Source organism: Vanessa atalanta, chromosome Z (assembly GCF_905147765.1).
Source record: "Vanessa atalanta chromosome Z, ilVanAtal1.2, whole genome shotgun sequence".
NCBI classification, from domain to species: domain Eukaryota; kingdom Metazoa; phylum Arthropoda; class Insecta; order Lepidoptera; family Nymphalidae; genus Vanessa; species Vanessa atalanta.
The window spans coordinates 2,837,268-2,853,431 of record NC_061902.1 but is presented as its reverse complement, the minus strand read 5'-3'; the positions used below and the strand labels follow the sequence as shown (position 1 = coordinate 2,853,431).

Genomic DNA, 16,164 nt, shown 5'->3' with positions numbered 1-16,164 from the left:
TAGCTTAAATCTTGACTGCACACTACGTCATAGCAAATTAGTAGATACGCATAATACTATAAATTATATGTTACTTTAATAATTTATAAAATGCTAATAACATCTATCAAATTGTGAGTTTTTTAAGCTATGATGGCCTGGTGAAGCGATATTTTGAATCTTGAGCGATTGAGAGCTTAAACCCAAGCAAGTAGCGAAGAGTTTTCAAATGTTTGTTATTCATCTAGTGCTCGGCGAAAGAAAACATCGTGAAGTACCTGCATATGTCTGACAATGACGTACCATATTAAGTCTATCGTCTATCGTCTATCATGTAATTCGTTGTGAAAAAAAGTCCAAATCAACACCTTGAGAAGAATAGCCTTTGGGTGAGTTATTTTGTTCTTTTTTTATATAGTTTAAATGTAATTATTTAAATATCGGATACGTATTGTTCGTATGTGTACATCGCGGATAATGAAAAGCGGGGTCAATTAAATTCGCCTACATTAAATATGCGAGTATAATTTTGCATGTCACAGAGTTCATGTGATATTCATCACATACACTGAATTTCGTGTGTGGTTTTTGACTTTTTTATCGATAGTAAAGCAAAAACTATGTGGACTAGATTTTACCTTAAGGGGTGTTCCAATTACGCGTTTTATTATGACCTAGTATTACGAGATCTATCTGAAAAAACCTTAGATTAAAGATTATTGACTAGCATCAAACGTCAAATCATTTAACGTGGTCTTACTTGGTGATACATCATTGTGTTTGGGCAGCAGCAATTCTTAATATTATTGTGTTCCAGTTTGCAGTGTGGGTGAGCCATTGACACTACAGGCACAAGATACATAACATCTTAGTTAGGTTAGACACGGAAAGGATACCGCTGGTTATTTAGTGGATATTCCGGTGTACTAGGGCGCACTCGGCGTCCAGAGCACCGGTATTGGAGTCCCACCCACAGCCCCACTTCAAACGGAGGAAACGAGTAAAGCGATTTTCAAGTTTCAAGAAAAACAAAAAGGTTATATGAGGAATTATATATTATATACAACACCTATGTCTATGGGCAGTGGTAACCACTTGCCACCAAGAGGCCCATTTACCAGCCCTCCTACCGATATTAATCACACGAAGCTACTAGTTTAATATAAATGTACTTTGCACATTATATGAATACTAGCTGAGGCAGTAACTGCGAAAAATACATAAAACCTATGGCAAAAAATTACCTACGGCACACAAACTGTAAGACTTTATTTAAACCCCTCAAGTGAATTAAACAAAGTAGCATATGTCTTACCCCGGAATTCAATCTATCTCCATACCGAATTTAATCTAAATCGTTTCGGTAGTTTAAACGTGATGAGGTAACAGGCAGATTTTGTTTCGTATTTATAATATTACTATATACTATATAGTATTATAATATATACTATATAATCTATATTCTTTATTATATATTCCTTACTTTTTCATTAGTTAAATTAACCACTGGAACTATTCTTATTTTATGTTATCGTATCGCCGTATAAACATGTTCATTTCCTTTTAATTTTTTAATTAAATTATGAGATACGTAATAATCGTATTTCTATATCAGTGATATAAATAGAAACTCCGTTTTGTTATTAATGTAGACTACATTTATTTCTAGAATATATAATAAAAATTTATATAAAATGGTATCGTACTATCGAGTCAACATATTTAAATTCGAATATGCTCTATTCAAGCAGGTTTTGTACAAGCAATTCTGAATCGATACTACAGATCTGTCATGTCAGTTTTGCTCGAAGTTGCAACCGATTTTGAATGTGAATTCTACCGAGAAGAATCGGGAAAGCACTCAGTAGTCACTCTTTAAAACTCATCTCTGTATATTCGTATATTGAAGAATAAATTTCCGTTTGAATATGTTTATATTGTTAATATAAATTACAATATTTAGTTTTAATTGAATTTACATCTTAAATCAATGATAGTAAGGTCTAGATTTCAAATTACTCTTTTATGGTACGCATTAAATATATATTTTTATCTGTATTTTCTTTTAAAAACTTATGCGTTAAATTTTATTAATACTCGTTAGTAATATTAGTTGAAAAACTTTAATAAATTATTAATAAAATCTAAGAATCAGACATTAATGTAATACTCGATATTCTAAATTAAAGGATAAAGCTCCGAGATATTATTTATAATAATTTCTCGTTATACTATATAATAAAAATTAATTTATCAGAAATGAGAATTTTAAACGTATGTATTAAAAAAGCGACATAATTAAAAAGGAAATATTTTATTTAAAGGGTTTATTAATATTAGAAATATTTGTATATTAGAAATAATGATGATGTTGTCCTGACCAACTCGGCCATATTATAGTTGATTCGTTTGAACAACCACTTACCATCAGGTGTAGTAGAGCCATATATATAGTAGGTTTCTATAAAGTCATCTATGAGTTATCGTACGTCCACTTCGCTTGATCGCATTTCCTATAAGAAATCCTAATTAAAAGACTTGTTAAGATAGCTGAGAAATATAACTTAATTGGTGCTGTCTTCTTTATATGAGAACTCTAACACATGACGTTACACTTTGTATCTTAAAACAATGATGATAAGATCGATATTTTATAACAAAATTCGCATTTAATTGTTTTCTTATTTAGAATAAATATATTTCTTTCTTTTTATTTATCTATAATTCGTTAAATAGTTACCGATGTTTGTGTCTGTGTTTATAACACATACATATTGTGTAAGCTGTATAGTCGTTCGTGTATGAAATAATATTTTAAGCATAAAGCTGCTAAATATTTTTTAAGCTAATTTTTATATTTATATATTTTATACTTATGTTTTGAGCGATGGTCGTTAGGTAAAAAGTAGTTACTATCCTTGAAGTTCAAGCTTTCATTATACCAAATTGCATCGCATTCGGTTCAGTGTTTTGGCTGTGAAACAGCCTTTATAATATCAGTATAGATTTTGTTGATTTTACAGTATCAATGAACCGAAATATTTTGACAGAACTAAAATATTCCATATTCCTTTTTTAACTCATATATAAGAAAAGGATAGGTATATATTTGCCCGCTATGTCATTTAAGCCAACAGATCATCTAAGCTGGTTCATATTTTAACATAATTATATCTATTATAGTGTTAGTTAAATTCTTATATTCAATTTGTTTAAACGAATATATTAACTCGACCACAGCGCCACAGATTTTGTGTTAATTTGTTTTGTCACTAAACATACATCTATTGTTAATGTGAGTTTTAGTCCTTAAGTTATTTAACAATCTCTTGACTAAACAAACACCTAAATTGTTTGAATATCAAGTGAATCGTTCGTTCTGAAATTATACAATCACATTAAAACGGCAAACTGCCTCTTATTGTCTTACTATTGAGCAAATGCCATACCTGTTAAGAAGGATATGAGTTAGTACCACGAGAACTATCCAATACGGATTGGTAACATGAGGTCGATCTTCATATGTTATATGGAAATTTACCGATGTTTCAACACGAAATATTCGCTTAAGAATCAAACGTTGACGTATGAATGATTATAATATGTAAAGATTTATATAGAGCTACCGATTAACGTATTATTACGAATAAACTCAAGTAAGAGTAGTTTATATCACGTACGCAGTACCGCAGTAAGTAGCTACAATGATCATTGTTATTAAAATACTTTTAGCGACTTTGAATAGAAACAGTTGTAAAGTCTAACCTGTATTTAGTTTGAAACTTTTAATGAAACCGCGAAAGCTTGTTTCAAACAAGACACGAATAAAATATGTGTTTCTTGAAATAATATATCTGATTTTTAAACTTCTGTTAAATAAAATATAAAACCATATTTTATTATATGAATATTGTGATTTATCAAATAACAAACTATTCCTGTTTTAAAAAAGTTTGCTCTGATACACACAGACCCACCAAGACGTACAGAATAGTTACATTTATAAAATATTTAATTCAGTACAATTAATAATAAGTTGTTTCTCTTGGTAATGTTTTTTTTTATTATTTCAATTACGTTAAAGTGAAACCCAAGCTTTAGAATTCATTAAAATAACGTGAGTTTTTTTTTGAATATTGTTAAAATATATTATCTTTATGTATTAATAAGGTAAGCTGATTTTTCTGGAAAAGAAAAATCTGTTAAATAAACGCGAAGTTTGGCGTGCTACCCACTAGTACTAGATACCCGTCCTCGCTCGGTTAAAATAAATGATTCAACAAAGACGGTCTTATTATTAATTTATTGTGGATAAATTTCCATTGAAATTATGAAATTGTTATTTAGAATACACTTACTGAACGCATCCGTAAATCTAAAACATGGCCGCCCGTTGAACTTCGTGTCATTGAATTTTATGGTTTTAATATCGAAATATCTATACTATCTTTTTACTAATTTTCTATAAGTTAGAGCACCTAGTGACTGTGGTTTTTTTATTAGAATACGTATAAATATATCGTATCGGCGTCCTCTTTGGTCAGTCTGACAGATGCCTAGTTTTTAAGATGAATTTTGATTCTTACAATTATTTAAATTTTTGTTCTTATAATTTATAAATAGTAAAAGAAAATCGATTTCGATTATATTTATTTACACTTAGTTTAGAAATAGTTTTTATAAATAGTTTATGTCCAAAAAAGTGATTGAAATAAGATCATAGTTCTATATAATCGATGTGAGATTAATCAGCGTAACGTTACAAATAACAGTGAAATACTTAAAAACTATCGTTATTTTAATATACACAAATAACGATACATTTATGAACGTGTATATAACGACAAATCCATAGTGAAACTATAAGAAGTAAATGATTTATAATATAATTTTTAGTGTATATTAAAATTGTGTTACTGCAATATCCAGATGTTGGAATAACAAGCCAATGTCACGATAATTGAGTTTTGTAATTTACATGTATTGCACATGTAATGCTCAAAAGTAATTAATGATTTTAAATAAACGCAGAGGATTCATGTTAATATGAATACGAATTAATTAGGAGCAAAGATGGCTTTTGTAGTTAACACTATTGATTACGATTCGTTTTATAAAGGCTTGCGACATCTCAATCGGATATTACGACAAAATTTTATTCATAAACAAATAACCTTTGGCACAGAACGCAAGCGTAAGCGCGGCAAATATTTTTCTTACGATTTGTGAAGTTTAAATTTAAATTATTCTTATTATATGGATTTTGTACATACAAGCCAAAGGAGGTTGCAGGTTCAAACCTTAACCTTAATTTGAAACCTGTTCGAATGAAAAGATCGCGAGGAAACCTGTAGGATGAAATTCTGTATATCACACATGTAAGTATATCAAATCATCAATATCAATCAATAGACGTGTATGCCTTAGTCCAACAGTGGGTAGTTTACAAGAAGTTACATCAATGTTCTTTTTTTAAATTTAAAACTTATTTTAAAAGAAATAAGACATATGACTCAAAACAAAAAAAAAGGTGTAGAAGGCGATAATATTTATTGAGTTTAATGTTTAAAGTTGACTTCAATATTCCATTTAGGTGAAAGATCAACTATTATTTCTAAGTCTTATGCCGGTTGAAGATTCGTATTTTCATTTTTACAAAAAGGTACTGTCAAGAGCTTGATCGAATAAAATATATTACGACATTGAAGTGTTTTAATGTACTGGCAAATCAGTTTTAGTGATTTATTTTATATTAGCTACTTAGTAATGTTTGACTTATAATATTTTTTAATTTAAGATCGAAAGCTACATCACAGTAAGAAGTAAGTCGTCATTAGTATCTGTATAAATGGATACCGTAAGAAATGTTATGAACCACCAACCTGGGATGTTGTACACGTTGTCGCTGTAGTTTCACTGGCTCACTGATCATTTAAAAAGGAAGACAACATTACTAAGTATTATTTAATAAATTTAATACGTTTGAAATCTTTTATATTCGACGATGGTTTTATTTTGTATCACTAATATAGTGTATGCTATTATTAATGTTTATTCATATTTGTTACAAATATGGTAATTACCACCCAAGATGTCGCAGTTTAGATGTTAGTGATCATCTAGTATAGTATTTCATTTATTGTTATTACTATATAAGCTTACAATAACATTATGGTTGTACTTTTATAAATAATCACAAAAATCTATATTTAACATATTATAGAAAATTAGATGTACAATGAATATTGTGTACATTGGGCCTCAAGTAATGATAGTTTCACACGATTTATTGTTGTACGTTTAGCTATTTGATATGGTGTATTGTTCAGTATAGAATTTACCTTTTATTATTATCATTTTTAGTTCGTATTTTATGCATTCGTTTATCGCTTCTTCGATTGAGTTGAAACTTTGTTCGGTCGTTATTGGCACGAGCCTGTTTCCGACGTAGTACCATCAAAGAACATCGGGTAACGTGTGAGTTGTATCGGATAATTGTTGCCTTCTATACGTCCGTACACTGTTCGACGTATATTAAGTGGTACACTAAAACGGTATTTCGACATTACATATTTTTAAGCCTGACGTACTTCTGAAATACGTTTCATATTAATCAGAAAACTTTATTTAATTGAGTGGGTGTCAATATATAACGTAGTCTAATGGATCTAGTACAAAAAATAGATTGTTATTGTGTATTGCAATAAAAATATGACGGCATAAAAATATCCGCGTCTGCGGATTAACTAAAATAGCTTTTAAATTTTTTTTGCATAAACTCAAAAAAAATAACCAGTGGTTATTTTCCACTTAATATATGCTTGAAACCTTTTGAACCTTTTGAACATTACAGATCGATTGGATAATATAATAAAACTGATACTTAATAATTTAATGGAATGGGAGAGCCAATATTTAATTTAGTCCACTCGATCCGTTAAAAGCTCCATTGTTTCGATGTTGCATACATCAAACAAACCTAATTATTATTTATTGATTCACTTTTATGAGACAAAACTAAAGTAAGGGCAGAAACTCGTGTATTTAATCCAGTGATAAAAAAAAACGAGCAAAAAATTGGGCAACAAAAATGAATAGTCTTTAAATTGTTGAATAAAAAAATGAATAGTTTTTCTAATGATCAAGCCATGAAATTTGTTTGAGTGCGACGTGCAATTGGTACTATCAACTATCCATTTAATGATATTCAAAAATTTTCATAATAAGTGTTAAACTAAATAAATATTCTTTGTTCAATATATATAATAGAATAAGTGTATTAATTTCAGTTCAATAGTTATCAAACCATTGTTTCCATTAGTGAGTACAAGATCGGTATACATCAAGCGTCGAGGAGTACGTTAATACTAAAGCTTAGGACCTCTCGTTGCCTCGGGCTATGCGAAAATCAAACGAAATTAACCTCTATCGACTGTATACATATTACGATTAAGATCGACGATATCGAAACAGTTATGTTAAGACTTCAACGCCTACACGATTAGGCTAAAAGTATTTAGTAAATTAAGCGTTAATGTTACGTTCGTAATCTGCGTTTTTGCATAATGTCTCGCTCGCTAAAGCTGTCCCTTGTGGCAAGAATTCAAATAAGATCTCTAATGCTGGTACCATTACTTGTAGTAATTATACACGTCTCGGTTTAATCATCAAATAAAAAACAAGGTATCATTAGTACTGATTTATATAATTTATTACATTAAAACTGTTTCATATTATTTAGCTAAGTTATAACCTCTTAAGGTTCGTAGAATTAAACTCTCAGAATTTGGGAAACTCGTAAAGACGATTGGATTAAAATATCAAAATCTATGCCAGGCTAGGCTATCCATAATAGAGATGATTCGATTTCGGAGAAACTAGCCAAAGACCATCAAGACTAGCTGAGGAATTTAGAATCTCATGAAGACTAATTGAAACCAAGGAAGTTAACCAAGGAAGACCATTTAAAAAAGGATCCATTTTGGATCAAGAAGAATTCGTCATGCAAAAGTTCATCCAAAATGCAAATAGATCTGTCATCAAAATTTGCAATTCAAAAATTTAGATTGTAATACTGTCTGTCAATAAAACCATTCAGGCACATTAAAATGGCATCAATAGAACTACAAATAAGATACAACAACGCCACATGCTTTTTTAGAGAAAATAACATTAAAAACCTTCTCCAAATTTAAACCAGTGGTTATTTCGAACTTAATATAATATTGCGAAATTAGCCTACTTACTAGTATATTTTGATTGATTTGAAAATATCGTTTCCTGTCAGGTAGTCTGTTTATTAAGGAAGGCTATATAACATCACGCCATGGCTCAAATCAACGTACTGGTAACAAACGTCAATTAATCATGTGTACGAAAACGATACGTATACTGAAAAAGGTAGAAACCACAGTCGATAATATTTGTGTCGATTTTCTCCTGACAAATTTCGTTTAAAAGAAATACCATTATCATATACAAGTGTGTACAATAACAAAAGTACACACTCAATGCCCTCACTCTATTAATTCGATTGGACGAGATCCGTAACAGTACGATTTCTGGTTGAGATGCAATTGCTTTACATGCTTTCTGAGGCATAGAACTGTAAACAGTACACTCTCAGACTTTGAGTTGGTACTGAGTTTGTTTTTCTATCGAAAAACTCTATAGCCATATAGAAACCCAAAACCTTTCTACAGCCTTAAACACTAGAACAACTTTCAGTATAGTAGTTAATATTAAAAAGCTCAAATGTTATTAAAATAATTTGACTTTGTTCCGCTTTTCGGGTTAAAATAAAATATAAGTGTAAGCTTCGCAGCAAAAGTATGTACACACGACACGTTTGGGTCTCGTTAACAAAACTATCAACTCTATGTACGAATATTTCAGAAATGTGTTACAATATTTCGTTGTATTCAAAGTTTCAGAGTCAAGGTAGAGTTGGCGTAATTATTTGTAATAAATTTAAAACAAGCTATGTTTTGTGTCTAGGAATAAGTCGAATGAACTTCTGATACACGTGTATTCGCTGGCGCTGTTGTATGGTTGAATTAATTCTAACAGCAGTAGACCATTGAAGACTATATATTACTTCACAGTCATATAGTAAAAATATTTGGAAAAAATAATATAGTACGTTTTGGTTTTGAAAAAAAAAGAGGATTCTTTTTGGTTATAATAACCGGTTCGACGAAATCTGTTTCCATATTAGCTAACCAATAGTCAGTCATTTTCAGTATGTTGATAGTATTGCAATAATGTCAATTAAAATTTTTCCATTAAGTACTAGGCTGCTTACTAGCGACACTCACCTAGAGAAACTTCGTGCACCTCATCGTGCTTCGTATTCCGTTGTCCTGAAAAAAGAAAAATAATCGGTTAATTTTTATTCGGTAAAACACATTGTTTATGGTTAAAAGTATAACACATTATTTAACAAAATTATTACACATTAAAACATATACAATTTTTGTATTATTTAAATGTCAACTATATAAAAACGAAAACTATGCAAATAATATTGGGTAGCTTTTCAATCGGAATTAAAATAATACCTTAGTCATTTAGTCAATTTTTAAATTAAATTTAAAATTACCACTAGTTCAAATGTCGAATATGTTAAGAAGAGGTACGCTTTTTCATCAATCATCTATACTTATAAAAAAACATGTCCTGACTGACTGATTCATAATCGTCGAGCGTAAACTATTAAAGTTAGGGTCATGAAATTTGATGAGTGGGATCGTTTTATTGAGTAGACACCCACTAAGGAAGTAATTACGGAAATTTTACCCCTAAGGGGGTGAAATAGGGATTGAAAGTTTGTATGGAAGTCCTTCAATTTTGAAGTTATAAACATGAAATTTAAATTTGAAATACTCATTAAAAATAATTAGATACGTATCTAATTATTTTAAATAGCTTTTCTGGAAATTCTACCTATAAGGGGGTAAAATAAGGGTTGAAACTTTGTATGGAAGACCGTCATTTTTTAAGTTGAAACCTTATTTTTGGGATATTGATATATATACACGAATCCAAGATTTTTTTAATTAACCTTTTTTAATATAATCCTAATGAAATTTTATAACAGAATCGAACACCGGAGTTATCGTATTGGCTTTGCGAATATAAAATATTAATAAAATATATTATTTTGAAATAATCAATATATATTTTAATAAATAATCAATCAAGTGATTTGAGCAGTCTGTATAATGAACACGTAGTAGACTATCAAAGCAAGAAGTACCTTTTAAATGAAAAAAACCTTGCTAGGCAAAAAGGGTTGTCATACGTGGCCTGAGTCGAACCCTTAAGATCCTTACACTACATAGATCTTATTTCCCTCATTATAAAGGTTATAATGGAACAAACACGTAATATATACACTAAGATCACAAAGTGGCCATAGAATAAAGGATGTCATAGAAGTATCAACATATCGATTCATGTTTATCTAAAATCTATTATAAAAACACTTTGGTAAGTCGAAAGCGATGACGTAATAAAGGCAGATATACATAGTATTAGTGTTTCAAAAGCTGTTACGATAGGTCCTTTAAGAATTAATCGTCATATGCTTTTATATGACACTAGTACGTAATCAATTGTATTTATTTATTACTAGCGATCGGCGCGGCCTCGCACGGTTTCTGTACAATGCTGATACTAAATATCCTACAGAATGTCTTTATATACAACATTCACAGATTTTTTATTATCAACAATACGTTTAAATCTGCGTTTTAAATCTGCAATATCTTCGATAATATTCATTTAAATTACAAGGGGAATTTTGATTCTACATGAAGAGCACAGTTATTATTAAGGATTTAAGATAATTAATTGGATAAGGATTAATCTTGTATTGCTTAAAATCATATCGTAAATAAGCAATTATTTCTCGTAAAAAGTAAAGGATAAAAATGGTTATTATGGAGTATCCCTAAGAGATAGATATATACCATTGCAGAATATTTTATAGACCATTTTAAGATGTACAATACTGTATTAAATTATTTTAATCCGTCTGTCTGTCACTATTTGATCTGTTTCCGCAAATAAAGTGTTTATTTACTATATCACATCAGAAATCTCTAAGGTTATCAGTGTTTCTATACTGTATTATACACGTATTATAAATACATATATAAATCTTCCTCTTGAATCACTCTATCTATTAAAGAATATATGCATTAAATTCAGTTGCATTGTTTTAAAGATAAAGCATACATAGGGACGGACAGCGGGAAGCGACTATTTTTTATATGATATAGTTATAGTGATAGTGATAGTGATGATATATTTTGATAAAAAAGTTGTTGAGTAAAGTAAAGTAAAGTAAAGTATTCTCACTGAATTCATTCATTATTATCTTATTTTTATTTAGTAATATCTGTATCGTATATTTATATTATTTGATTTGATTGTATTTAATGCAGATTTGAAAGGTATTATAATTGTATATTTAAAACAAATGATAATTGCTCCGCTTTTAAACTCAACGATAAAAATGTAGTGTCAGTAATAACTTTATTATTAACCTTATTTTTACAGATCTTATTATTAATACATTCCTGAACTCCGAACTAGTGTGAACCCGTGCACGCTTTTCTCCTTGAACTGCTGTCGTATAGACACTTACAGTCTTGGGTGTAGGCAAAGTATGTAAATATTACAAGTCTTGTGTTATTATAGTATTAAAACTCATTTATAAGTCGCAGAGTAAAAATCAATAAAAGAGAATTTGTAATTTTTATGTTTGAATTAGCATAAATTTCATTTGTTATTTTGTTTTCAAAAATGACACTAAATAAATATCATATAATCACTTAACCAACATGATATGGCCCAGTGGTTAGAACGCGTACATCTTAATCGATGATTGTGGGTTCAAATGGCAAGGATCACTGAAATACCATGTGCTTAATTTGTGTTTATAATTCATCTCGTGCTCGGCGGCAAAGTTAAACTTGCATGTGGCCTTGACCCGCAAACCGAAATAAAATACTTTATTGTGCAAGTAGATCATTTTTACTATATTGTTTATCGGTTCAAGTATATGACAATGATATTTCTGAAATAAATTGTTCTGTGCCTGTAACCGTATCGGCGCACTATTGAGGCGGGGACCTCGTGCGGTTACGTTCCATTTAACTTTAGGGCGCTATCCCACCGACACCCCCATCTTTATGCCTTAACGAGGGTGCTTATGAATTTAATTAATCCTAGCGATGATTTAAGTACAAGTGAAATTATGTCTTTATTGCATTCGAGGTGCGCTGATGAAAATTTTCAGCTGAGTAATGTATAATTTACTCATAAAAAGTGACAAAAAAAATGTACATTTAATCACTTTAATTTTACGAGTATTAATTGAGGAGCGTTCAACTATAACGAGGCTTAATTTCATTCAAGTTTACCTTGCTAGTTTAAAATGTATGTTTAGATAGGAGTGGTTTTAATTAGAACGGCTTAATTTAGTTTGAAATTATCAACTTCTATTCTAACTCCCGTTGTTACACGAACTGGCTCAACATTTTAACCGGAACATAGTATCTAATATGTTATATTATTAGTATGGTAGTTCATATGAAGTATATTGCACAAAAACATCCTACAATTTTCCTTCTTAACAAAATGTATACATATACATTTATACATATTTCGCTTAGACATGTTCTCTTGCTATATAAGGATTTTTCATACAACTATCCAGATATAAATATTAAGTACATAAGATCCAAACAATAGTGTACAATAAAATTTAGATTATAATTTATACAATAATAATTGGAATATGTGTATGTTTTTTAAGTATTAATTCTAATAATAATTGTTAGTGATAACATCTTATTTAAACTGGAAATATTTTCTTTTAAATTGCTTTTGTCAAACGACGGAGGTTGTATATATATTTATACCACCGAATCCATCAGTGCCTTGTAGCGTAAACATTAAAAAAAGAGCGCACTATCGCCTGACATAGAGGTTGGGGTAAACATTTTGGCGCGAAATTTTGGTGCTTCGGTTATACCATTTCTGAGCCATAGATTTTTTTTCGTTTTAGTTGGTTTTTGTTTTGGATTATTATTAGTATTATTGATAAAGATTACCATATTGCAGTTCTGTTCTTGAGATCATATGACTTGTGCATTTAGATAATCCGATAACACTCTTACTTAGTAATAAAATAAAATTTTATCTAAACTCACTTAATGCATTTTGTGGGTTAAAAGTAGTTTCAACTGGAAATAATAAAATGTTATACATATTATAAACGATTTTACTTATGTTGTACATTTAATAAGATAAGCTTATTAGTGAACAGACCGACACGCTTCAGATGCGTATGCTTTCATGTGGTGTTAAGAGAATATAACGCTTAATATATTTAATTTAAAAACACCCACGACGCAATATAGTTCACGAGCTACAAAAACAATTTTGATATTTACAGTTATAATAAACTAAATTTATAAAACTTTATAGGTCACAAATGTCCAGCATCATGTATATAATTGAGGAATGCATTAAAAAAGCTTAGAGAGTCTTTCTTAGAGATTCAAACTCCTTACCTAAATTTATCAAATCAGTTCATTAGTTCAAGTGTAAAGAGGTAACAGGCTGAGTAACTTTCTCATTTATAATTTTAGTATAGATAATCTTAATTTAGTCGTAGAACGAATAACCGTTGGGAAATTGAATTCATACCACTTGTAGTGAATTACACGCCATATATATTATTCTATGATTATTATTATTGTATCAAATCCGATATATTATATTCCTCGTTAATGCCTTCATACAGAATAGGTAAGCGTTATTTAAGTAGGGAATCTAATAAGCCGACACGTAGTAACTATGGTATGTGGTGTGTCTCATTAACTGGACACCGCGGGTAAGGATAATGGATCGCTCTATTAATTATCGCGTCTTAGACGCATTATAAATTATGCAGTCGCACGCAGCCTGACACCGTAACGTCACGTGGTCACCGCTGTCACATTTGACGTCTCAAAGTGTAATTCTAGTTTATAGAACGTTTTAGTGACATGCGTTAATTTTGATAGTAGAATTCTGTATTTTACATCTTGTGATTTAATTAATAGAGTTAATCTTTGCTCTGTGAATCTACCTTGCATATACAATAGAAGAACCCATTTATGATAAGATTTTTTTATAATATTGTATAATGTCATGCATGTTTTTAAATAATATTTTATACATTCTGTGGTGAAATGACGTCATAGGCATATTAGTGCTGGAAATATTATTAATATAATAACGAAATTTTTTTTTTATTCTGGCTTTTATTTGTGCCATAGCTTAATGCAGATGCGAAATTTTGATTAATGTAATAAATAATCTAAATAATTGCATAAAAATGCAATCAAAGGTGTCAAGTGCTTCATCCACAGGCTGTCAAAAGCAAAAGATGTTTTTTTTTTCAATCCTAGTTGTATGTCTAATATAGTTTTATTCATGTCATCAAATGAACTAAAACTAGGAAAATATTACGATAAAATTCCCATTAAACAAATAATACCCACAACGAAAGGTATTATTAAATCATCTTTACCTAAATCCGGCACAGTAGTAATAAATGATTATGAGTAATGTGTATCAAGTAGAATAAAGCCGTTTGTATTAAGACTTGAGTGCTTTACGTCCACTGAAATCCATTACACCTATTACTGATATCTTGTGTACGCTAAAGGGCATAACAAATTATGATACGTGAACCGAACAATATATTAACACGATATTGTACGCCTTGACATTTAATTTGTTTATCTTTCCGATCGAATCGGTGTTTTGTCATACAAATACATAATTGCTTTTCACTTTTATCATTTGAATAATCTTAAATGACATTTAAGCGGTGAAAATTAGATGATATTTATAAGTTCTTACATCATTGAATTTTTGTATGTGTGGTTTGTGCTTATTCGTCTTTTACTTATTGGCAAACCAGATGCAACTCGTCTGCAGGTGTATCGAGTAATCCACACAGCTGCTGCCATCACAATTGAGTGTTTGCCAATTAGAAAAATATTTACGGCAACACAGAGCATTTATCAGAACAAAATGTTATTTAATAATAATAATAAGTAACTTTATTCACCAAGAAGAAACAAAGACAAAATTAAGGTACAAAACCATAAAAAAAAAGTTAACAATATGATATTTGATGATTTGGTGAAAAGGTCGTAGTCTCAGCTAGGATGCTTTTCAATCTACGCCTTGTACATATGCTGCCAACACAAACGTTACAGTCATTGCAGTACAAGGTAAACGAAGATATAATTACCAAATAATAAAAGTGAATACAATTTACACGCCAAATAGGCTAAAATAAAAAACATGTAAGCATTATTAAAACAGAGAGGTTTGTTTTTTTTTTTTATTCTAGTAAAAGGAAAATATTTCATATTGAATAAAAATAATAATATTTAAAATGTATAAGTAAATAGCGATATATATTTTAATAAATTACAATCAAAATAATAATTAAATATATTAGGTTTATTTACACACATTTGTCCAGACACATTGCGTCTTTTGCATTGATAGAAGCCATTGCTTGCATTGTGCCTTAAATTTATTTTGAGACGTACTGTTCTTAATCGGAGGTGGGATATCCATATTTGACTGGGTGGGCTAACCATATTTGACTGCAGATCCGTTAGGTCTGTGGGTCTGTAGTTATGTTTGGGTCAGGTCCATAAATGTTATTAAATAATTCTGTTAAGAAATTTCCAATAACATAGTAAGGTTAGAGGAATAGTTATATTTCTGTGCATCGAAAATTCCCATTCGATTTTGACCGTCCATAAGAAAACCGAGATTTCATCTGTATTCCGAAATCCGTTTATTTAGTTATATTCTTTGTCTTATTACAAAATTTATGTAATTTTTTTAAAAGAAATGCTGAATATAGTTTTGTCATTGACTTTAATTTATTTTGTTTTGCTTTGGAAAACAATGAATTATTTTAGGTCTTAGAATTTGAATACAAATGTTTATTAAAAATAATATAATCCCACTTGTACCTACTTGTACACTCGATGTTTGAAGTAATATTTGTGGATAAGTGCTTGTGCAGAGAAGCATGAGGTGGAACCGGTATAATACTTCACGTCGTGGCTTGTCGTGGCTACGATATGTAAGAGA

General features: G+C 29.9%; 1 protein-coding gene across 1 annotated transcript in view; it reads right to left on the bottom strand.

Moving 5' to 3' along the window:
• Window positions 1–16,164, bottom strand: part of LOC125076218 (glutamate receptor 1-like) — a 168,363-nt gene that overhangs the window by 139,213 nt on the left and 12,986 nt on the right. Inside the window, exon 2 of the mRNA XM_047688279.1 lies at window positions 9,297–9,341. Within this exon, the coding sequence (XP_047544235.1) occupies window positions 9,297–9,341 (45 nt within the window). The remainder of the gene's footprint in view (window positions 1–9,296; window positions 9,342–16,164) is intronic.